General features: G+C 42.7%; 1 protein-coding gene across 1 annotated transcript in view; it reads right to left on the reverse strand.

Moving 5' to 3' along the window:
* Positions 1–10,296, reverse strand: part of adgrg7.1 (adhesion G protein-coupled receptor G7, tandem duplicate 1) — an 86,278-nt gene extending 75,982 nt beyond the window's left edge. Inside the window, exon 1 of the mRNA XM_060911198.1 lies at positions 10,027–10,296. Coding sequence (XP_060767181.1) covers positions 10,027–10,296 — 270 coding nt within the window. The remainder of the gene's footprint in view (positions 1–10,026) is intronic.
* Between the last annotated feature and the right edge of the window lie 15,340 nt (positions 10,297–25,636).

Genomic DNA, 25,636 nt, shown 5'->3' on the forward strand with positions numbered 1-25,636 from the left:
TACCCCGCCTTTCGCCCGTAGTCAGCTGGGATAGGCTCCAGCTTGCCTGCGACCCTGTAGAACAGGATAAAGCGACTACAGATAGTGAGATGAGATTTTTCAATTTGCATGCATTTTCCTAAGCCGGGTAACTTTTTTTTTTTTAAACCTGTCTGATAAATAATTGAGAATTATTCAATTTTGACAGCGTTTATTCAGCCTCTAAAGACGACCGTTAAAAGACTAAGATTAAAAGCTGTGCTGGGAAAAATAAAAATGCTCCATCAAAATTTAATACTTCTCAATCAGTTATAGGTTCACGTCTGGATAGAACTATGAACTAAGAAACCTTTATTCGTCACATGCACACTTCAAGCACAGTGAAATTCATCCTCTGCATTTAACCCATCTGAAGCAGTGAACACACACACACACACAGAGCAGTGGGCAGCAACACCAGAGCGCCCGGGGAGCAGTCAGGGGTTCGGTACCTCGCTCAAGGGCACCTCAGCCCAAGGCCGCCCCACGTCAACCTAACTGCATGTCTTTGGATTGTGGGGGAAACCGGAGCACCCGGAGGAAACCCACGCAGACAGGGAGAACATGCAAACTCCACACAGAAATGCCCTCGCCGGCCACTGGGTTCGAACCCAGAACCTTCTTGCTGTGAGGCGACCGTGCTAACCACTACATCACCGTGTCGGCATGGATAGGATGGCGTGTGGGTCTGGACTTGGACCTATAACTGATAAATTATGGAGAATGATGATTACATTTTGACCCAGCGTTTCTGTTTTAGCTGACATAGTTTTTAGTCTTTAGCAGGGCTTTGAACCAGAATTTTTTTCCTATTGGTTCGTTCCGAACAGAAACGGAATTTTAACGTTTCCGGTTTTGGGTTCCACCATTAAATAGACGTTCCCAAACTGGTTAGAACAAAAAAATTTAGTTCCCAGAACGGTTAATTACGTTCCCTGTCAGCTGTTTAACAAATGGCTATAAAATTATGTCTCTGTCTCATCCAGCTTAAGCCAAATGTAGGCTAATTCTATTACAACCTTCATTAAATAAGACAAGAAATAATTAAAAACAATTATTATTTCAAATGTTGGCGATTTGGATTCTCAGTATGTCTTCCCATCTACACAAACAGAAAAAGTGCCAAAAATGAAAGATAATTCATTTAGTGTGTTACCAAAGGCTAGTCAGGCCCTATGCATTGATAGGCTAACAGAGGTTAACGTCATTTAATGTTCGCGAGCCTCTCATTAACGTGGACAAATATATTGATATCGTGTTTGAAATTGACGTTTTTGAATAACGATAGACTGCAATATTTACCTCTTATTTAAGATGTGGAGACGTGATAGTAGTCCACCCTCCCGCTCTCTCCATTCAGTCAGCGAACGTCACACAGGAAGTGAACCCCAGCGGGTCATAGAAACTTGCGCAGGAGGAGAATGACTTTTTTATTTGTAGGCTACAGAAACTTTGAGGAACGAAATAAAAACTGGTATTAACCGGTTACCATTATTTTTAATAAGCGTTTCTGTTCCGGAACATAAAAAATAATAAAGTTTCTGGTTTCATTTCTGTTCCATGTGAAATAGAAAAAGTTCCCGGTTTTCGTTCCTTGAACCGGTTCAAAGCCCTGGTCTTTAGTGGCCAATTTCCAAACTGTTGCGTGCTGAGCACAGCGTGCACTCCATAGGGCGTACAAAGCATCATCTCATGCTCTTTGTAGTGCACTTGTCTAGGGAGCATGGTGCAATTTGGAAACGAGAGATGTGTGTATATAACCTCGGCCTTACACCTGTTCTCTTATCCTCACGTTATTAAAGCGTTAGTTCATATTGCTTTCAACTAATGGCGTTAATGGTATTGTGGATGCTGCAGCAAGTAATGAAAATAAGTTTCTAGAAAATTAGCATACATCGACTGCCTCAGCCATTAGCTTTAGTTAGTGCTAAACGGCCAAACGAACACGTAGCATAATTATTATTTTTTTAAATGCTTACATTTCCCTCTGCTCCAGTTTTGCCACGGACAGATGGTATCGATCCACTTTTAGGACCAGTTTCTCTGCCAGGGTTCTTAAAGCAGTCAGATATCAAGTGGCGACCACGCACAAAACGAAAAAAAAATCGCGCAATCTTCACAAAGGTAGTTTTCAAGCCGCGGGTGGAGACACTCTCAGGGCTGTAGAACTCTAATGAGGGCCGTGATCTTAGAAAAGGGAGTCAAATCTGAACAGCTTGTTGAAATGGGCAGTCCAAAACTTTAAGAGCCTGCTGGACACTTCAAACTCGTCCGTACCGGTCATGTTCTGTTGGTTCTGAAGTGGTGGTTAGGATGAGTTTTAAAATGGTTGCTGTAGTAATGCTAGCTTTATTTTGGCTTTGTAATGCTGCGGAGCTCCAGTGGCGTGTCATTTCAGGTTGGAAAGGCCAGTCATACCGTATTACACACATTTTAAAAATGATGTAGATGCATACATTTAACACAATAAATGTTAAAATTCCGGTGATGATGATGTCTCATAAATGTCATGGACGAATAGTTAGTGCTGAGTTTCCCAAAAGCATCGTAGCACAAGATCATTGTTAAATGGTAGAGCGAGCAGCACAGTGGACACACTCTCTCCTTGTTAAGAGGCTTTTGAGAAACCCAGCACAGGTTTGTAATCCCTGCATGTTATAAACACGTTTCATCTCGCTGACGGTGGACAGAAATGAGGTCTGCTGTGGGGTGGTGGTTTTTTGTTTTTTCTTTCCCTCCCCTCCTGAAGATACCTACAAATTTACCAAATCAGATGAAGACATCTGACTCTCATTCAACTTTCATCTCACTCGCATTAAACCATGTGAGAAGGCACTGTTACTATGACAACCTCAGTTTTTTAGTGATGTTCACATCAGAGAACATGCGGTGGCCGATGCCTGGAAGAGACGCCTGTCTAACTTGTTTCTCCAGATGGAGATGGAAATGTCTGCTGGAAAGGTACATAACGTGACGTGGCTTTTTTTTTCATGAAAAAAGTTAATTGTAAAAGCCAAAGCAGTTGGGGTTGTTATGGAATTTATTTATTTATTTTAAAATTATTATTATAATCATCATCTTGTTTTGGCAGTGTCTCCAGCACTAGCGTCTTGCCAGTTTGGCTCCCAGAAGCACGCTTGGCTTGTTTGCTGGCTAAACACATCATCAGTCTGTTAGTAATGTTGGGCGGTAGTGTTTATTACAATTTGTCACTTCTCTGAGAGGATGAAATTGAAGAAAGTGGCACTTTCAAAAACCGAAAATGGCGCCCAGTCAAGGACATTAAAAGCATATAAAGATGACCACCTTCCTTGTTTTTGGACAAATCTGAAGGTATTGTCACAGAGAGCACAAGTCCATATTTTTAAAAAAAAGTATCGTCAGGGGGCGGCACGGTGGTGTAGTGGTTAGCGCTGTCGCCTCACAGCAAGAAGGTCCTGGGTTCGAGCCCCGGGGCCGGCGAGGGCCTTTCTGTGTGGAGTTTGCATGTTCTCCCCGTGTCCGCATGGGTTTCCTCTGGGTGCTCCGGTTTCCCCCACAGTCCAAAGACATGCAGGTTAGGTTAACTGGTGACTCTAAATTGAGCGTAGGTGTGAGTGTGAATGGTTGTCTGTGTCTATGTGTCAGCCCTGTGATGACCTGGCGACTTGTCCAGGGTGTACCCCGCCTTTCGCCCGTAGTCAGCTGGGATAGGCTCCAGCTTGCCTGCGACCCTGTAGAAGGATAAAGCGGCTAGAGAGAATGAGATGAGATGAGATGAAGTATCGTCAGGCAAAACAAACCTCGCCTGGCAGCACTTATTTTATACCTATATGTTGATTAATGGTAATATTCCTCAATCATCAGCTGTCAGGTTATAGTCCTATGAAAATCCATGACCTTGAGTTTGACATTTCAAGGTCAAAGGTCATGGCGGCAGTTGAAAGCCCATATGGGACTTCTTGCATGTTGATAATGGTAAACATCTGGCTATCATGAACCGTTTTCAAGTGACAGCCCTCTGAAAACCTATGACCTTCAGTTTGACCCTTCACGGTCACTCAAGGTCAAAGATCATGGTGCCAAATGAAAGGCCATACGGGAGTTCCTATATGCTTATAATACTAAACGTCTGTCTATCGGCAATCGATTATTGTGTTATGATGGAAAATATTATTTTGACTGAAAAGTTGACCTTGACCCAATTACCCCCCAAAATGTAACCAGGTAATCTACAGACCATTGCCCACCTACCCTGAAAATTTGAAGTCAATCGGTGCGACCGTCTAGACGCTAGATTGTTAACAGACGGACACACAAACAAACCACATTGATTACAATACCTCACCCCGCTTACTCCGTCGCGGGCGTCAGTGGCGTGCACAGATAGACTCGAGGTGGTGCTCAAGCACCTGACCCTCTGCCCTCTGTCCAAAAAAGTGCCCTTTTGAATTTTTTTTTACAGTTTACTGAGGCCAATGTCGACATGATCTTTTAGAAAAGCCGCGGCATTAAAAGTGTGTGTGAAAATAATGTCCCGATGTGTGCCCCCTCCACACACACACCGGACCTCTGTCTCTCTTGCTCTGTCACGTGAACAAGTGTGCAGTGCATTCAATGTGAGGTTGCAGCAGCATAGCGTCCTGGAAGCCATGGCCTTGTCGTAGCGCAGACAACACATCGGGCAGTCAGTCAGTCAGCTCTTCCCCTGCCCCACCAGCCAGGTAACACATGAATTGAGTGAAAATGTATTGTTTGCCCTCTAAGCCCAAGCTGTAATTATTTTGTCGTGAAGTAGCCCGTCACATACAGAAACAACTGCACATAAGTATTATATTTTTTGCTAGACCATTTTCAGATTTAGGAAAACAAAAATTTCTTTTTCTATTTTGTTCAACTAGAGATTCCTGGCAAAGTCAAAAAGCCTTGATGTAATAAATTAACATTAAGTGGTTGTTTTACACCTTTAAAAACTAAAACGGGTCAGTGGCGACCCGAACACAAGAGGAGGGTTAAATCTCAGACTTTTATAATAAGGTGTTCCACATGCGCAAAAAAGTGCCCTTTTCCCCCCCAGAGCACTTGCCCCCCAAAATGTCTGTGCACGTCACTGGCGGGCGTGGTAACTAATGAGGGCGTTGGGAAGAAAATCAAGACTCCAGCCAAATCAAGGTATCTTCTTCAACTGGTTAGTAGAACCGGCCCATAGTGTTGATACAAGTAACAAGGTGTTGATTATATTTGCAGTGTGTGAGAACTAATTTCTATCAATCATTTTGTCTTTTTTCCCCCCTTCCTCTTTTCTATTTAACCTTCATTTTCATGTAGGCTGTGAATTGATTTGTTTTAACTTGAAGTTAAAGTGCATATCACGGGTAAATTCAGGAGCAAGATCGATGTAATTCTCCTATTTTATATTAAACTTTGGTCAAATATCTGTAACGTTCTGCATTCTCTGCAATTTTTTTTCACCTTGCGCAATACCAGAAAAATTCAGTTGAAATCAAGCCATTTGAGGCGAATTGGTCCGCCTCTGAAAAAACTTGGCATTTGGATTTCCCGGCAAACATTGATTTTCGTGACGTCGCGTGCGGGACGCCTCCTTCTGAATCCTACGTCAGCGCTGGTTTGTTTATGAGAAAACGACCTGGTGGTTTTCTGCAAATTTCTTCAACGTTACCGCGTAATTATTAAAATGGTTAACAGATGTATCGTAGGAGGGTGTAGCAACACCAATCTTGATGGGATTAGTACTCATCGTTTCCCAAAAGACCGGACAATGAGAGAGAAATGGGAGCGCTTGGTCTACACAGGCTGTGCACTGAAACCGTGCAATGCTCACGCAGCCTGCTGGCGCTTCCGCAGGTGACGTCACGATTCTGGCTCCAGACTCCCTTGGGATTTTTCCAGACGCGTTTTGTTGTTTTATTTTTTTCTGCTGTAGACAGATGGCCTTGTGCAAAATTACCCTTCTGGATGAGTGTGTAAAGGGATGTACTTTCATATTTAAAAAAAGAAAATTGGTCCAGGACATGCCCTTTAATAACCGGGCTTCATTTTGAGTTAATTGAAATTAATATAGTAAGTTACATTGAGGGCGGCACGGTGGTGTAGTGGTTAGCGCTGTCGCCTCACAGCAAGAAGGTCCGGGTTCGAGCCCCGTGGCCGGCAAGGGCCTTTCTGTGCGGAGTTTGCATGTTCTCCCCGTGTCCGCGTGGGTTTCCTCCGGGTGCTCCGGTTCCCCCCACAGTCCAAAGACATGCAGGTTAGGTTAACTGGTGACTCTAAATTGACCGTAGGTGTGAATGTGAGTGTGAATGGTTGTCTGTGTCTATGTGTCAGCCGTGTGATGACCTGGCGACTTGTCCAGGGTGTACCCCGCCTTTCGCCCGTAGTCAGCTGGGATAGGCTCCAGCTTGCCTGCGACCCTGTAGAACAGGATAAAGCGGCTAGAGATAATGAGATGAGATGAAGTTACATTGATGGGTAGTTGAGTTCATTTTGAATGAACTCAATTTTAAGGCAGCCTGGTTACTTAGGGTTTTTTGTTGTTGTTGTTTGGTTTTTTAAATACATTTTTACAGTGTGGGTGTTTTTTTTTTTTTTTGTAATTCATTTCTGGATTTTTCCATTTAGTTTCATAGACTTTCCAAAATTGGCATAAGAGGTCAACGGAAACTATATGCCCCCTTTTGGAGCCTTTAGAAAAGCTTTTTTGCATCATGTCTTGTTTTAGAGGCGAGTTGGACCCCCTCTTGGTGTTCCATAAATGTACTTGAGCAATATGAAACGAGGCTTGTGTGGTTTAATGGATTCTGCCAAGAAGAACCCTCTGAGAGAAAGGATGGATTTAAAAAAAAAAAAAGTAGCAGGGAGTACGGGGTCGTGGAGAGTGAGAGAGGTGAATAAAAGAGAAGAGGAGTGCAGGGAGAGAGTGAGATGGCACTGCCCACAGGCTAATAGCAGCTAAAACCATATTAGTGCATCCTGCACCGGCTTTCCACACGACGAGATGATATTAAACACTCATAACGGCCGCGCGCGCACACACGACGTACGACAAACTGAAAGAGGGGACAGGAGCCACAAAATGGCACGTTGGTCAGGTGACCATAATTAGATTTTCAGTCATACAGTACAGTAGGAGACCTAGAAAACCTCCAGTCCCAGCCCACTATAACTGCACTTCACCACCTTGAAATATTTTAAAATTCTTTTTTTTGTGTGTGTGTGTCCTAATGTGTGAATTCAGCTGCTATCTCGTGTTTGAAACACCCTTCTTGATGACTTGTTAGGTTATGAGAAACGTACAGTATTAAACACAATCCATGCTAAAAACCAAGAATGAGACAGCAGTTCATGCACACAAGTTTTCAGTTTTAAAGGGTTCCCAGTCACGTTAAAACCATCCCATTCACTGGAAGCCAGCAGCACATGAGGTTTTGGTTAATCCACCGGCCTTCTACAGATTCCATGACCTGCAACAAAAAGGTCATGTGACCAGGCATGAGTCAGGATGCTGCTGTTACTCAGGGGTGTAGTGGGCGTGGTACGCGGGGGTACGCCGTCCACCCACTTCTCCCGAGGTGAGATAAAAAAAAAAAAAACTGTCATTCAATGGCCTGAGTTTATCCGCTCTACAGTAAGTGACACGTGCCTTTGTGCTCATCATCAATGCCCCCCCCAATCGAACGTTACGTAAAACGTAGCGACGCAAAGTAGAATGCATTCTAAACGCAGCCGAGATATTAGAATTATGTAAACGGTTGACTCCGCCATCTGTCGGTTTAATGCTTTATGATCTTTGAAGTTCTAATGCGATTTTTGCTCAGTATAGGCCTATGATTTTGAATAGCCTAATAATAACAGTAGGGTCTCTCTCTCTCTCTCTCTGTGTGTGTGTGTGTGTGTGTGTGTGTGTGTGTGTGTGTGTGTGTGTGTGTGTGTGTGTGTGTGTGTGATTTCCGGGCGTTCATGGTAGCAGCACCGAGAGGGCAACAGAACTGATATAATCGCCTGTCTGGTCATCCTTAGGCCCCGGTCACACCGCCCGAACTTTGCTGGAGCGTTCCTTGAACGGTAGGGAGGGTGGGCCAAATTTCGACAACGCTCGTCACCGCGCACAAAATGGGAAAAAAATCGAAAACACGGGCGTTGGCTTAGCGGTGCACCGCTGAAGCCGGCGTTGCTTTAGCGTTGGTTTAGCGGTAGCAAGCGGTAGCGAGCGTTGGTATAGCGGCGTTCTGCGCATGCGGGCTTTGGCTCGGCGGGGGTATAAACTTGGTTTAGCACCAATCGTAGCAAGTCTCTCAGCATCCATGGTGATACAGTTTTACTGTAACTTTGAGCAAATTCGATATAGATGAGGTCTGAACTCAACGGCAGCTCGATTCCAAATGAGCTCCTGGTCCATTTCTCCCCGTATTTATAGCCAAATTCTGGTCCCGCTCCGACACCTCTATACCAACGCCAAACCAAAGTTCATCGCCGCCATGGATAGCTGCTTCAACGCCCGACACCGTTCCAGCAACCCCGTGTCCGCTCGTAAAACGCTTACAACCGCTCCACCGAAGTTTGTGCAACGTTTAATCGCCGCCTGGGCAACGCTGGCGAAGCAGCGGTGGTCCAGCGTTCAAGATTTCTGCGTTGGCCTAGCGGACCCAAGCGTCCACGAACTTGCGTCTAGCGGTGCCAAACTTTGACTGGGCGTTGGTGGAGCGGGGGTGAACTTTGCCGGGGCGGAAAATTGCCCCCTCCTCACCGCTCGCAATATTTTGTGCAGCTCAAAACTTTCAGAGCGGTAGGAGGGCCCCTCGAGAAACATCAGTGGTGGCCGAGCGTATACGGCGTTGCTTTAACGGGGGCCAACTTTTGTTAAACGGTGGTGAACGGTTACGAGCGGTGATGAATTTTTTTCACTGCTCCAGGAACGCTCCAGCAAAGTTCGGGCGGTGTGACCGGGGCGTTACGCGGATAATTTCACCACATACTGTATTATATATATGATTTGAAATTCATAATCTTTGTGGCCTTCCTGTTTAGTGTTTTGTTGTACATCCAAAAATGTGAAATGACAATAAATTTAAAGAAATACTCAAGTCTTTAAGAAGGAGTGCATGGTAGGGCTTAACCCAATGGCTGCATGTCATGTATTTTGTATCCGCAGGTGCCTCAATCGCGCCAGACTAAATGCTTGATTTATTCGATTGGTGCCTTTTATAATAAATTTCAGCCCATTGCTGGTTTGTATGCGATGTGAGTGAGTGACGTGACTTTTTTTTTTTAACTTCTGGACACATGCTGTAGTTGCTGCCACGGCAGTAAGTAGGCTAGTAAAAATATCGAATTCCGAATGCAGCTCGGCTCAAATGAACATGAATCGAACATGAACAAAGGTGTTTGTGTATCATAATTTCCGATATTTTGGCTTCACGCCTGATAGTCCATGTTAAACCTATGCAAGGTTTATGTTGAGTTCCAGCAGCAGAGTGGTGCTGCCTACGACGATGCATTCGGAAGGAGAAGGCGAATTTGTTCCTCTTTAGCCATTTCGGCATATTTATTGGAGACAAAATAAACCGCGGCTTTTCGCCATAACAGTTGGGCTGTACTGACAAACACGAATGAAAATTGCACACATAAAAAGGTCTGAAAAAAAGTGTCTTCTTGTGTCCTCTTGTGTTGTTAAAAGAACGTAACATTTATACAAATCATTCAGACCAAACATAGGCGACCAAACAAAGGCTACCGCTTCTGACATGATATCAAATCGATGACGTCACGAATCGCGTACCCCCACTTTAAAAATCTCCACTACACCACTGCTGTTACTGGTGTACTTTCCAGCTGCATCTATTCTTCAAAAATCCCTGGGTCCTGCTTCAGCCAAGACTTCAAATTGTGTACGACCGTGGAGTGGAAAACATTGTGTTTCTGCAAAATCATTCTCTGGCGGTTTATACCTGGTCCTTTTGCTCACACTTCTGTCCAATCATATTCTCTCTGCTTTTGTCCTCTGCCTTCCTGTACCTCTCCTCCCTCCAGTCTGTCTTTTGTGTCCTTTTTTTTTCCTCTTATGCCTTTTTGCTTTTTTTCGTGTTTTTCTCCCTGCACACGAGCTTCATTCTCACTCAACACATTCTTCAGATTTCCTGCACAGGACACCCTAACCTCCTGCATGAGAACCAGGACACAGCCACCCACCAGCTCAAAGCATGAGGATGCACACGTCTGCTGTATAATCCTCTCTCGTTCCTGTATATTTACAACTACAGCAGGAGAACTTTCAAAAGCAGCCATATGGCACGAACGCTGGGCAAAGTGCACTAGGTCGATGCCTAGATACCAGCAATGAGATGAGTTTGTGTGTACTCATCCAGAGGGGTTCGTGGTCATTTGATCCAGGTGTTGTATCTGAGCTCGGTGGGGGGGCAGAAATAACAGGCTGTAAAAGTACTCAAACCTGTATTGTAGACAAAGTAACATCAGTTTCGTGTCCTACCCCTGCACCTGAGCCAATAAGACGCGCGGCTTGATCTCAATAATTTGATGCATGATGGGTATATTTTAAATCAACTGACAGTTTAATACAGATGTTGGATGTATTCTGTAATGTGATTCTAGTTTTGTATTTTAACCTTTCTACATAAACTTTCTCCATTGAAGACTGATGGGTACAATAATCATACCTTCTTTACTGATGTTAATTGCTGCTTAGGCCACACCCCCTTCACTGAGCCTGACGGGCATACAAGCCACGCCTCTACTGGTACCAACAGTCACATTAGCCACGCCTCCTTCTGTGGTACACCTCGTTCACTTGGATTGATGAGCACTGAGGCCATGCCTCCTTTACTGGTACAGACACACAACGGTCACACCTCCTTGATGGATGGGTGCTGACAGGCACCAAAGTCACGCCTTCTTCAGAATGATGCACAAAGACCACAGTCTTCCTCTCCTCCTGAGCAAATTAGATTAGCAATGTAATTACAACCCCGATTCCAAAAAAGTTGGGACAAAGTACAAATTGTAAATAAAAACGGAATGCAATAATTTACAAATCTCAAAAACTGATATTGTATTCACAATAGAACATAGACAACATATCAAATGTCGAAAGTGAGACATTTTGAAATTTCATGCCAAATATTGGCTCATTTGAAATTTCATGACTGCAACACATCTCAAAAAAGTTGGGACAGGGGCAATAAGAGGCTGGAAAAGTTAAAGGTACAAAAAAGGAACAGCTGGAGGACCAAATTGCAACTCATTAGGTCAATTGGCAATAGGTCATTAACATGACTGGGGATAAAAAGAGCATCTTGGAGTGGCAGCGGCTCTCAGAAGTAAAGATGGGAAGAGGATCACCAATCCCCCTAATTCTGCGCCGACAAATAGTGGAGCAATATCAGAAAGGAGTTCGACAGTGTAAAATTGCAAAGAGTTTGAACATATCATCATCTACAGTGCATAATATCATCAAAAGATTCAGCGAATCTGGAAGAATCTCTGTGCGTAAGGGTCAAGGCCGGAAAACCATACTGGGTGCCCGTGATCTTCGGGCCCTTAGACGGCACTGCATCACATACAAGTCTGCTTCTCTATTGGAAATCACAAAATGGGCTCAGGAATATTTCCAGAGAACATTATCTGTGAACACAATTCACCGTGCCATCCGCCGTTGCCAGCTAAAACGCTATAGTTCAAAGAAGAAGCCGTAACTAAACATGATCCAGAAGTGCAGACGTCTTCTCTGGGCCAAGGCTCATTTAAAATGGACTGTGGCAAAGTGGAAAACTGTTCTGTGGTCAGATGAATCAAAATTTGAAGTTCTTTATGGAAATCAGGGACGCCGTGTCATTCGGACTAAAGAGGAGAAGGACGACCCAAGTTATCAGTGCTCAGTTCAGAAGCCTGCATCTCTGATGGTATGGGGTTGCATTAGTGCGTGTAGCATGGGCAGCTTACACATCTGGAAAGACACCATCAATGCTGAAAGGTATATCCAAGTTCTAGAGCAACATATGCTCCCATCCAGACGACGTCTCTTTCAGGGAAGACCTTGCATTTTCCAACATGACAATGCCAAACCACATACTGCATCAATTACAGCATCATGGCTGCGTAGAAGAAGGGTCCGGGTACTGAACTGGCCAGCCTGCAGTCCAGATCTTTCACCCATAGAAAACATTTGGCGCATCATAAAATGGAAGATACGACAAAAAAGACCTAAGACAGTTGAGCAACTAGAATCCTACATTAGACAAGAATGGGTTAACATTCCTATCCCTAAACTTGAGCAACTTGTCTCCTCAGTCCCCAGACGTTTACAGACTGTTGTAAAGAGAAAAGGGGATGTCTCACAGTGGTAAACATGGCCTTGTCCCAACTTTTTTGAGATGTGTTGTCATGAAATTTAAAATCACCTAATTTTTCTCTTTAAATGATACATTTTCTCAGTTTAAACATTTGATATGTCATCTATGTTCTATTCTGAATAAAATATGGAATTTTTAAACTTCCACATCATTGCATTCCGTTTTTATTTACAATTTGTACTTTGTCCCAACTTTTTTGGAATCGGGGTTGTATTAGCGAATTAGTGGTGCTTTAATTTCTGAAGTGACGAGCTACATTTTGTAAAGCACACTTTTTTCTTCCTTTTCCCCCCTCCCCATATCTTAGAGGGTACTACAAATGCAGGAACTCCATGGCCTTGCCACGGCGAGGGTGTGCTTAATCCTCATATAGTAGCCATATAATAATGATCAGCAGTGGCAGGACGCTGCCTTACATTATCATTTTTTGGCTCCCAGCATTCAAATCAAGCTCCATTAAGGTTAAGCAGGAAATGGAAGCCCACAGTGCAAATCAAAAAGCAGTGCGAAAGCTTTACAGTGGCCATACTAATGCTAACAATGTTGCTGATACTTGCTGTGTAAAATCACCAGAGGCCAAAGCGCAAATACAAATTTTCCACACAACTATGCATGCTCGGTGTCCGGAACGAAATTACTGGTATCGGTTTGTCACATGCTTCAGGCCAAGTGTGGCATACAAACTCATTTTGGGTTTCAAGGACGGCTGGTTCAGCTTGCGTAATCAGGTTATCGGCGCCGGGAATAAGACGGAATTGTTATGCAGTCATTTATATTGAAAACATTGGTGCAGCCAATTGTACATTAATTTCCAGAGATTTGGGAACAATCTCCTCCTCACTGGACATGAGCCCTGGTGGAGTAATCATGGCAAGCCTCACAAGCCCATTTGAAATCCATGATACAACTGAGCTTCCTTCCAACAGACAGCAGAACCAATGGCAACAAGCAGACAATAATAAACGTGGCCAAATGTCTGATTTGGGATTTTACAAATGGCATTCCTAACATGAGGAAATTCTTAGAGAAGTTCTTTTTTTATTTAATAAAATCTTTATGATAGACGCTAGCTGAGAACAGCCTTTGTCACTGAAGACAAAGTCCTTTGCCTTATGAACTAATGTATATAATAAAAAATACATAATCATACATAATCATACATAAACTACAGAATTGTATAAATTAGCTAAAGCAGATTTTCAAATGCCGAAACAGGAAATGTATGAAAAGGGACCTACCAGATGGAAAGGAGATTTACGTCATCATCCCTCATGGATCAAGGTTTTCATGGGTGGTTTTTTTTTTCTTCTAACATGTTATTTCTCAAGCTCGGTCCTTTAGTCCCCTTGCACTAGATGGGGAATTTTCTGGGAACTAAACATTAGTCCACGAATATCAATGTAGGTCTTGTGCTGCCTTTACAGTAAATGTCTTTCCAGATCTTGATACAAGATTGAACAGCGATGGCATGCATCCGTAAACACTGGCGTTGTGTTGTACTTGTTTGTCTTTTCTAACACGAGAGACAGCTTGCATCAGTAATGGACGAATAGCTAACAAGTTTGTGGTATCATTCAGGGGTAGTTCTTATGTGCCAGATTTGAAACACATTGGAAAACATTGTAATTAAAAAATGGTATCAAGTTTGCTTTAACTTACTATTGAATAAGCTAGGTAGCCTTGCTATGCGCCACGAGCTGATGTATGCAAAATCATGTTCATGTGGCATGCTGAGTCTCAGAAAAAAGTATTATTGTACCTTTAGGGGTATGCTGGCTTGCCACTAGGATGGTACCCTCCAAGGTATTTATCTGTACCCTTTATATACTGTTTGGGAATGTATATGTACCTTTTTGGCCCTGTAAAGGTACACACAGTTACCTTGAGGTCCAATAATGAGCCCTAAGTGTGCAAATTGTACCATGGGGGACAGAAATGGACTCCTCCTGTACCCCTATTTCTACCAGTGAGCGACAGCTACGCTTGGATACCTCAGATGTTTAGTAGCCTAGATATTTATCACCCCCTCCAAATCATTTTAAAGCATTTACACGGCGCTAGCTAGCTAGTCTGCTTTGCTTAGCTGAAGGGACGTCACTGAGCTTGCGAGTTAAATCAGATACATCTTATACAGTAAGGGTAGTACCTCACTGGGCTGCGACAAATTGCGAACGTCATTCGCGAGAGAGTTTCAAAAGTGTCTTGAAACATTCGCGGGGCTTCTCAATTTCCTCGCACGAGTCGCAAAGTGTCACTCCTTCGTCGCTGAAATTTTGAACATGTTCAAAAAATTTGTGCAACAAAATTTCTCTCAAAATAGCCGCAAATGCGTCGCTGGTGTCGCAAAGCCGTCGCGAACCCTTCTCAAGTCAGTTTCCGTGAGGCTTCCTCTACTTCCCTGTCTGCCGAGGGAAAGCCGGGCTGCGACAGCCTGCGATTAGTTGGAGACGCAACAATTGCAGTAAAATATGCGAATATCAATTCAGTGGGATTCCAAGTGAAAATTGTCGCTAATTCACATATTTTATCGCAGTTGTTGTCTCCAACTAGTCGCAGGCTGTCGCAGCCCAGTGAGATACTGGCTTAAGCATATTTTGTCATAGTAATACATGTTTATTAAATTTGATATGTAGTTTGAGCAGTTATGATGGTTACTGTTTACCTCACAGGATGTTCCTAAATGCACACTTGCGCTGTCGCTAGTTAACTGTGCTATGCTAGCTGGATAGCAGTGTAGGTTACATTTCAACAGCTGAGCAAGATATGAACGCCCTGATGGAATGATTATACACTGAACAGTGTTAAAAGTGGAAAATAATCAGATGCAGTATTCTGACAGGATTATTCATTTAACTCGGTTTTGTTCAGAACATGATAAAAGCAAAGAAATGCCAAGCTTGTTGGTGTGGTTGCTTGTGCGTCGGTGCTAACAGTCCTCCCAAAGTCCGTAACGGATAACTTTATATATAAAGTTATTTCTGTCAAGTTTTATTGTGAACAATTTTGCTCGGTCAGTTAGCACTGTTAACTTATCACCATACTGACAATCAGCATGGATCTAGAGGGCAAGAAAAGGTCTTATAATCCAGAAATGCATTACCACAGCAGTCAACTAGCTAGCTCGTTATCACAGGCAGTCTAATTGTTAATTTAGATAACCTAAGATTTCTTTGCCAAATTTATGCAAAGCAACTTCAAAATGAGTCAGAATACATCAGATAAACTATCAGGAAGAGTTGTTTAGCTCTCCAGACAGCCTTATCAATAATGCAACACCATCTGTGCTCCTGATGGTCTCTCATTTCATGAGGCCGCTTCATCTCAAAACTGACCTTTATTCTCCAGGTTGAGGAACCAAAGCCATCTGAGGGTCAGCAGTCACATCAGGGTGATTTGTTGTAAAACGGTACTGCGATTCTTATGTTGCGATTATGGAACACTGAGGACCTATGTGTGTATGGATGCGTGTTGGGATTTATTATATATGATTTTTTTTTTTGTATTACAGACATTTATTGGACTCAAAATGATGTTTGAGAGGCTGTGAGGGTGATCTCCCAACCACAGTCCAGTCACGCCAATTACTTTCAGGGCTACAATAAAACCCATCATCTCCAGAATATAAAATCTCCTGACTAGCACTTGGGTTTTATGCGTACAGTACATTCTAGCTGTAGTCATATTTATAGCAGGAGTGGGTCATTTCTGAACTTCTCGGTTCATTAATCTGCATGTACCTGTTCTCGAGTAAGGACCGAGCGCTGATGAGATGGCAGCACGTGCTCGAAATCACGTCCGCACTGGTTAACATTCATGCTTTTTTAAAATAAATATTAATGTCCACTAAAACTTTGATTCATCAATATGACATGCAAGGTCTATTGACTTGTAGTGGAACAGTATGGGAAAAATAACACGACCCAATATGATGATGATGATAAAACTTGTATTTATGCAAGATATTAAAAACCATATAACACTGCAGTGACAGCTCAGCGATTCAATTATTCATTTAGGAAAACCGTGACAATATTTTCTGGTTGGCTTATTATTAAGATTACTTTGAGCCTTCAGGCAAACGATAAAATAGCCTTTTTTTCCCCCCCTTTGTAAATGTAGTATATTTGAAGTGACCTGCTGCAAAAGGAAAGTCCTCTTAGGGCCTTTAGAACTACAAAAAAGATGTAAGGAAGTTTCTGGGAACTAAACATTGTCCAGGTAGGTCTTGTGCTGCTTTTATAATAAATGTCATTCCAGGTCTTGGTACAAGATTGAACAGCGATGGCACGCAACCGTAAACATTGGCATTATGTTGGGTAGCATGTTGCACAACCAATGAGTGTAGCTAGTCACCTCACCTTCTAAAATAAACTTCTCTCTCAATTTTTGGAGGAATTTCACGAGACTTAGGTAGATTCTTATGACCGTTATTTGCATATTGCAATTTTGTTTAAGTTTGGTCACATTTTACCAGAGTTACAGCCCTTAATTATAAAAACAAAATTTATACTTTGTTTTCCTTCTGAAATCAGCCCCTCTCACAATTTTTGGAGGAATTTCATGAAACTTGGCAAAAGGCATGTGGTAATACGCATGGTTATTTTGTTCAATTTGGTCACATTTTACCAGAGTTACAGCCCTTGATTAACAACCTTGTACAATCCTGATTCCAAAAAAGTTGGGACAAAGTACAAATTGTAAATAAAAACAGAATGCAATGATGTGGAAGTTTCAAAATTCCATATTTTATTCAGAATAGAACACAGATGACATATCAAATGTTTAAACTGAGAAAATGTATCATTTAAAGAGAAAAATTAGGTGATTTTAAATTTCATGACAACAACACATCTCAAAAAAGTTGGGACAAGGCCATGTTTACCACTGTGAGACATCCCCTTTTCTCTTTACAACAGTCTGTAAACATCTGGGGACTGAGGAGACAAGTTGCTCAAGTTTAGGGATAGGAATGTTAACCCATTCTTGTCTAATGTAGGATTCTAGTTGCTCAACTGTCTTGGGTCTTTTTTGTCGTATCTTCCGTTTTATGATGCGCCAAATGTTTTCTATGGGTGAAAGATCTGGACTGCAGGCTGGCCAGTTCAGTACCCGGACCCTTCTTCTACGCAGCCATGATGCTGTAATTGATGCAGTATGTGGTTTGGCATTGTCATGTTGGAAAATGCAAGGTCTTCCCTGAAAGAGACGTCATCTGGATGGGAGCATATGTTGCTCTAGAACCTGGATATACCTTTCAGCATTGATGGTGTCTTTCCAGATGTGTAAGCTGCCCATGCCACACACACTAATGCAACCCCATACCATCAGAGATGCAGGCTTCTGAACTGAGCACTGATGATAACTTGGGTCGTCCTTCTCCTCTTTAGTCCGAATGACACAGCGTCCCTGATTTCCGTAAAGAACTTCAAATTTTGATTCATCTGACCACAGAACAGTTTTCCACTTTGCCACAGTCCATTTTAAATGAGCCTTGGCCCAGAGAAGACGTCTGCGCTTCTGGATCATTTTTAGATACGGCTTCTTCTTTGAACTACTGTATAGAGTTTTAGCTGGTGACGGCGGATGGCACGGTGAATTGTGTTCACAGATAATGTTCTCTGGAAATATTCCTGAGCCCATTTTGTGATTTCCAATACAGAAGCATGCCTGTATGTGATGCAGTGCCGTCTAAGGGCCCGAAGATCATGGGCACCCAGTATGGTTTTCCGGCCTTGACCCTTACGCACAGAGATTCTTCCAGATTCTCTGAATCTTTTGATGATATTATGCACTGTAGATGATGATATGTTCAAACTCTTTGCAATTTTACACTGTCAAACTCCTTTCTGATATTGCTCCACTATTTGTCGGCGCAGAATTAGGGGGATTGGTGATCCTCTTCCCATCTTTACTTCTGAGAGCCGCTGCCACTCCAAGATGCTCTTTTTATACCCAGTCATGTTAATGACCTATTGCCAATTGACCTAATGAGTTGCAATTTGGTCCTCCAGCTGTTCCTTTTTTGTACCTTTAACTTTTCCAGCCTCTTATTGCCCCTATCCCAACTTTTTTGAGATGTGTTGCAGTCATGAAATTTCAAATGAGCCAATATTTGGCATGAAATTTCAAAATGTCTCACTTTCGACATTTGATATGTTGTCTATGTTCTATTGTGAATACAATATCAGTTTTTGAGATTTGTAAATTACTGCATTCCGTTTTTATTTACAATTTGTAGTTTGTCCCAACTTTTTTGGAATCGGGGTTGTACTTTTGACAATTTCATGAAGGTGCGCTCGCCTTCTGACATCAACTCCTCTCACAATTTTTGGAAGAATTTCTCGAAGCTTGGCAAAAGGCCTTGTTATATGACGGTCATACGCAGATTGCGATTTCATTTTGTTTGTGAAAATTTTCCCAGAGTTTTGACCCTTGATTAAATAACTTGTACTTTGACAATTTCATGAGGGTGTACGTTCTTCTGAAATCAACTCCTCTCACAGTTTGTGGAGGAATTTCACCAAACTTGGCAAAAGGCTTTGTTATGTTGTGTTACGTCACAATTATACGCATATTGAAATTTCATTTAATTTGGGCAAATTTTACCAGAGTTATGCCCTTGATTTCTTAACACGCTTGTACTTGGCACACATCAAGGTGTGCTTGCTTTCTGAAATCAACTTCCCTCACAATTTTTATTATCCCCCACTGGCCAAAAGGCCCGAAGGGGGATTATGTCGTGGTGATGTGCGTCTGTCCGTCCCAGGAAGGGTGCTCACCTTCTGAAACCAACTCCTCTCTCAATTTTTGGAGGAATTTCACGAAACTTGACAGGACTCTTGGTTATGTTGGTAATACGCATATTGCAATTTTTGTTTAATTCAGTTGCATTTTACCAGAGTTATGGACTAGTTGCCAGTGGGGGATATTGTGCTCTCGGTGCGCTCTTGTCTCATAGGTTATTGAGTAAAATGTCCGTTTAGCATAGTATTGTATCTTTTTTTCATTTTCTCTTAATAGCTGTTTTGTCAGTAACTGCCATTTTAGTATTTAAGTCTTCATCCAGATTATAGTGTGCTTCGAGGTCAGCGCGAACCCAGCGGCGGCCATATTGGAAGTCAAAGGTCGCTGTGTCAGTGCATTGTTGTTGTTCAGCGAAGCAAAAAGGGGTGACAATGCCGAATACATGTGTCATTGTTGGCTGTAGTAGCCGGGGGGAAAAGGGTGGCAAAAGCTTCCACAGACTCCCTAAAGTCGTGACTAACCAGGGAATTGCAGCACAGGAGAAAAGCGAGCGGAGGAGACGACAGTGGCTGGCTGCCATCAACCGATCAAATTTAGGACAACTTGACTGTATCCGGATTTGTTCTGATCACTTTGTGACAGGTAGGTTAATATTGTCTTGAATTTCATAGTTACTAAAATAAATGTGATACAAACTATTATCTTTTCTATGTACTTTCAGCAATGATTAATGGATATATTTGTCACATTAGGTAGCTTATGTCTACTGCAGTGCATTGTTGCATCAAATGGCATTTAAGATCTAGGCCTAGTAATGTTTATGTACACATGCTGTTAATACAAGTTACATACTAGGCCTACATTTTATTCACTGACTAAAATAATTGATAATAATTATAATAGTTTTTCTAACATTATTTAGATTTTGGCTTATTTTATTTACTTCTCAGCATAACGCTCCCGTGCCTGCTTATCTAAACTATCACAGTAGTGCTCCATCACTTCAGATGTCTAAATTCTTAAAAAATCCAAGCTTCTAAGCCCTCTAACACGGAAACGAATCGGTGAATGTAAATAGCTGATGTGTACTCTATGAGTGCTCTGGAATGAGTGACTTCCAAGATGGCCTCGCAGACCGCAGTGTTACTATTTTTAGCATCATCTCGGAGCACTCTATAGCTGATGTGTACTCTATGAGCGCTCTGGAACGAGTGACTTCCAAGATGGCCTCGCAGACCGCAGTGTTACTATTTTTAGCATCATCTCGGAGCACTCTATTGCGCTACTACAACATAACAGCTGAAGCTTGTTTAAAAAAAAAAATTAACTCTGAATATTCTACTAGGATTTGGTATCCTGCGCTACGTTCACACTGCAAGGCTTAATGCTCAATTCCGATTTTTTTGTGAAATCCAATTTTTTTGTGAGGTCGTTCACATTAACAAATATATGCGACTTGTATGTGATCCTCAGTATGAACGAAAAGCGACCTAAAAGTGTTCCGCATGCGCATTGCAGGATACGACGACGCCACACGCAGTGAGCATGGCCAGTGTTTACGGAAGTAAAACCGCCCGGTTGCGGTATGACCCATCCAATCTAGCTTGAATAGCTGTATCCCCCCAAATGGAAATCAGCTCCCTAACCTCTGCGTCCTTCCATTGAGAAGATTCAGAACCTTCACAGCCCGAAGCGTCCCTCGCATTGATGTCATGCGCAGGGGCGCAGATACGTTTTTTGAACTGGGGGGGACAAAGCTGCCAGCAAACCAACCCCAACCCCGATATGCCTGTCAAACTTGTTGTGGGTTACCATAGCAACCAAGCTCGAGCTCGCAACCTGTGCAGTCTGTGCAGCTCAACCAACCGAATATCAGTCTTTGTTTTATGTGAGTTGTTGCAACTATGTATACACTGCCGTGCACCTCAATAAACCGAATGGTAATTAGTCTTTTGATTTTTCCGTGAGGTTTGCCTTTATGCAAAGAAAGACAGCATAGACGTTTTTTCCTCCCTATAAGTGGGGGGGGGGACCGAACGAGGTGAATTTAAATCTGGGTGGGACGAGTCCCACCCTCTATCTGCGCCCGTGATTATGCGCCATGTTGTTGTAACTTTTTTTGAGAGACCCGCCGCCTACTTCAGCGCAGAATAGTGACGTTTGTGGCTTGTTGATGACGTGTAAGTCGGATGAATGCGACCTGGCGGTTCAGACTGAAGTCGCATATGAAAAGAGCGGATAGGAATCGGAATTAGGACCACATATCCAAACGGCCTGGGTCGGATTTGAAAAAATCGGATCTGTGTCGTTCATATTGTCAATAAAAGATCGGATACAGGTCACATATGGGCGAAAAGATCGGATTTGAGTCACTCCAGCCTGCAGTGTGAACGTAGCCCTACTGTTGTCCTTGTTCTCATTTGAGAACCATTTGGGCGCGGATGGAATGAATGAATGAATCAATCAATAAATTACACTGCTAGCATAACATGGAGAAGTTTTTGGCGGGGGGCGCGGGGCTCCCACGTAAACGCAAATCAGAGGATGAAGCATCGCCAAATGTGCTTCCAAAGCAAGTTCATTCCAAGGCAAAGACAAGAAAATATGATGACACATATCTTGTCTTTGGCTTCACCTGTACAATGGTGGGTAATGAGGAGAGACCGCAGTGTGTTGTCTGTCTTAAAGTGCTAGCTTGTGATAGCTTGAAGCCGAACAAGCTAAGACGCCACTTGGAGACAAAACATCCAGAGCACAAAGACAAGCCAGTTGAGTTTTTCAGACAAAAACTCGTAAACTGCCGTGCTCAACAGTCCCTATTCACTAAAGCTGCATCCGTGCCGGCAAATGCTCAACTCGCCTCATGTAAAGTTGCCTACCGAGTGGCACAGTGTAAAAAGCCGCACACAATAGCGGAGGAATTAGTACTTCCCTGTGCTATGGACATGGTATCAACTATGCTTGATGACACTGCAGCCAGCAAACTAAGGGCTATTCCTCTGTCCAACAACACCATCGGCAGGCGCATTTATGACATGTCAAAGGACATAGAGGAGCAGCTTAATGACAAAGTGTGTGACAGCCGCTTTTCTCTTCAGATGGATGAAGCCACTGACAGTAACAAAGACTGTTTATTAATTACTTATGTCAGATTCATAGATGGAGATGACATGAGGGAGGAATTGCTTTTCTGCAAAAAAGTTACTGGCAGAGCCACAGCAGAAGAACTGTTTAAAATCATTGACTCTTACTTGAAAGAGGCCAACCTGAAATGGGAGGACTGTGTGGGGATCTGCACTGACGGGGCGCAGGCTATGGCTGGGAAACGGGCAGGGCTGCAAGCGCTCATCAAGCGCGTCTCCCCCAATGTGCAGTGGACGCACTGCATGATACACCGCGAAGCACTGGCATCTAAACAGCTGAGTCCCGAGCTGAATGATGTAATGACCGACGTTATTGCCACCGTCAACTACATCAAAACACGACCTGTCAAAGCCCGGATTTTTTCGGCACTGTGCGAGGAAATGGGCTCCGACCACACAGCTGTTCTGTTTCACAGCGAGTCCCGAGGGCTGTCACGTGGGAAGGTGCTGTCCAGGGTCTTTGAACTGCGAGATGAAATCCGCATCTTTTTGAAGGAAGAGGGCAATGATCTTGCCAACAAATTTTACTGTAACAAGTTCCTCATGAAACTTGCATACCTCAGTGACATGTTTCTGAAACTCAATGAAGTGAATTTGCAGTTGCAGGGCACAAATACAACCCCGATTCCAAAAAAGTTGGGACAAAGTACAAATTGTAAATAAAAACGGAATGCAATAATTTACAAATCTCAAAAATTGATATTGTATTCACAATAGAACATAGACAACATATCAAATGTCGAAAGTGAGACATTTTGAAATTTAATGCCAAATATTGGCTCATTTGAAATTTCATGACAGCAACACATCTCAAAAAAGTTGGGACAGGGGCAATAAGAGGCTGGAAAAGTTAAAGGTACAAAAAAGGAACAGCTGGAGGACCAAATTGCAACTCATTAGGTCAATTGGCAATAGGTCATTAACATGACTGGGTATAAAAAGAGCATCTTGGAGTGGCAGCGGCTCTCAGAAGTAAAGATGGGAAGAGGATCACCAATCCCCCTAATTCTGCGCCGACAAATAGTGGAGCGATATCAGAAAGGAGTTCAACAGTGTAAAATTGCAAAGAGTTTGAACATATCATCATCTACAGTGCATAATATCATCAAAAGATTCAGAGAATCTGGAAGAATCTCTGTACGTAAGGGTCAAGGCCGGAAACCATACTGGGTGCCCGTGATCTTCGGGCCCTTAGACGGCACTGCATCAGATACAGGCATGCTTCTGTATTGGAAATCACAAAATGGGCTCAGGAATATTTCCAGAGAACATTATCTGTGAACACAATTCACCGTGCCATCCGCCGTTGCCAGCTAAAACGCTATAGTTCAAAGAAGAAGCCGTATCTAAACACGATCCAGAAGCACAGACGTCTTCTCTGGGCCAAGGCTCATTTAAAATGGACTGTGGCAAAGTGGAAAACTGTTCTGTGGTCAGACGAATCAAAATTTGAAGTTCTTTATGGAAATCAGGGACGCTGTATCATTCGGACTAAAGAGAAGGACGACCCAAGATGTTATCAGCGCTCAGTTCAGAAGCCTGCATCTCTGATGGTATGGGGTTGCATTAGTGCGTGTGGCATGGGCAGCTTACACATCTGGAAAGACACCATCAATGCTGAAAGGTATATCCAGGTTCTAGAGCAACATATGCTCCCATCCAGACGACGTCTCTTTCAGGGAAGACCTTGCATTTTCCAACATGACAATGCCAAACCACATACTGCATCAATTACAGCATCATGGCTGCATAGAAGAAGGGTCCGGGTACTGAACTGGCCAGCCTGCAGTCCAGATCTTTCACCCATAGAAAACATTTGGCGCATCATAACACGGAAGATACGACAAAAAAAAACCTAAGACAGTTGAGCAACTAGAATCCTACATTAGACAAGAATGGGTTAACATTCCTATCCCTAAACTTGAGCAACTTGTCTCCTCAGTCCCCAGACGTTTACAGACTGTTGTAAAGAGAAAAGGGGATGTCTCACAGTGGTAAACATGGCCTTGTCCCAACTTTTTTGAGATGTGTTGTTGTCATGAAAAGTAAAATCACCTAATTTTTCTCTTTAAATGATACATTTTCTCAGTTTAAACATTTGATATGTCATCTATGTTCTATTCTGAATAAAATATGGAATTTTGAAACTTCCACATCATTGCATTCTGTTTTTATTTACAATTTGTACTTTGTCCCAACTTTTTTGGAATCGGGGTTGTGCACACCTCCCACATCTGGCAGATAAAATCACATCATTCACCAGAAAACTTGAGATGTGGCTGCAGCGAGTGAAGGTTGGAAATGTGGACTCATTTGAGAACCTGAAATCATTCATTGAAGACAACAAACTGCAGAACACAGTCATCCCATGCATGAAAGCACACATCTCTGCCCTTCAGAACCATTTCCAGAAATATTTCCTGATGCAGGATCCCAAAGAATATGACTGGATCCGTGACCCCTTCAGTGCAACACCACCTGCCGACTCCAGCACATCAGAGGAGGAACAGTTCATTAATGTCACCTCTGATTCAACAATGAGGCTGCAGTTTCAGTCAAAGACACTGGCTGCATTTTGGATTGGGGTGGAGAAGGATTACCCACTGCTAGGTAAGAGAGCCCTGGCCATACTTCTTCCTTTTGCCACATCCTACCTATGTGAGACAGATTTTTCTGCTGTGGCCTCAATCAAGACAAAATACAGATCAAAGCTGGAGATTGAAAATGAACTCAGAGTGGCAATCTCAAAACTGCAGCCCAGACTTGAGAAGATCTGCAGCATGAAGCAGGCCCACACCAGTCACTGAAAAGATGCGAGGATTAAAGGTGTCATTTTTGCACAACAAATCTTTAGGTTTTTGTTTTTTTCTTCTCAGGGAGTTGGTCATATTTTAAAACCCATTTTTGCAGAGAGGCAATGTTTGAAAACTGCATTGATAACAATGTTGAATATTAAAAAAGAAACCTGTTACACAGTTAAGGTGCTTGAAAACAGTTATACTTATAATTATATTGCAACCTGTAGTTTATGGCAGTTTACTTTTATTTGTTCAAAAAAGGTTGAGGTTTGTATTAATAAACTGCAATGGAGTCTGAAAACAAAATATGTGTATGTGTGTCCTGTTTATCTTTTTTTTCTCTTTTTGTCTGGGGGTCGCAAAAAATTTCTTATCTACCAAAGGGGGGCCCAGCAGAGAAAGTTTGGGAACCACTGCTCTAATGTATGATTTTTCTATTCCCCCATGTTTCCAGATTGGTGGATTTGTTGGGTTTAGATCAACTCGTGTACTTCCATTCAAGTGAATAAGCAGCCTTCTAATATAATATGGTGTGGCTTTGTTATATTCTTTTTGAATATCAGTTGCTATAGTT

The sequence above is a fragment of the Neoarius graeffei genome, chromosome 27 (genome assembly GCF_027579695.1).
Source record: "Neoarius graeffei isolate fNeoGra1 chromosome 27, fNeoGra1.pri, whole genome shotgun sequence".
Taxonomy (NCBI): Eukaryota; Metazoa; Chordata; class Actinopteri; order Siluriformes; family Ariidae; genus Neoarius; species Neoarius graeffei.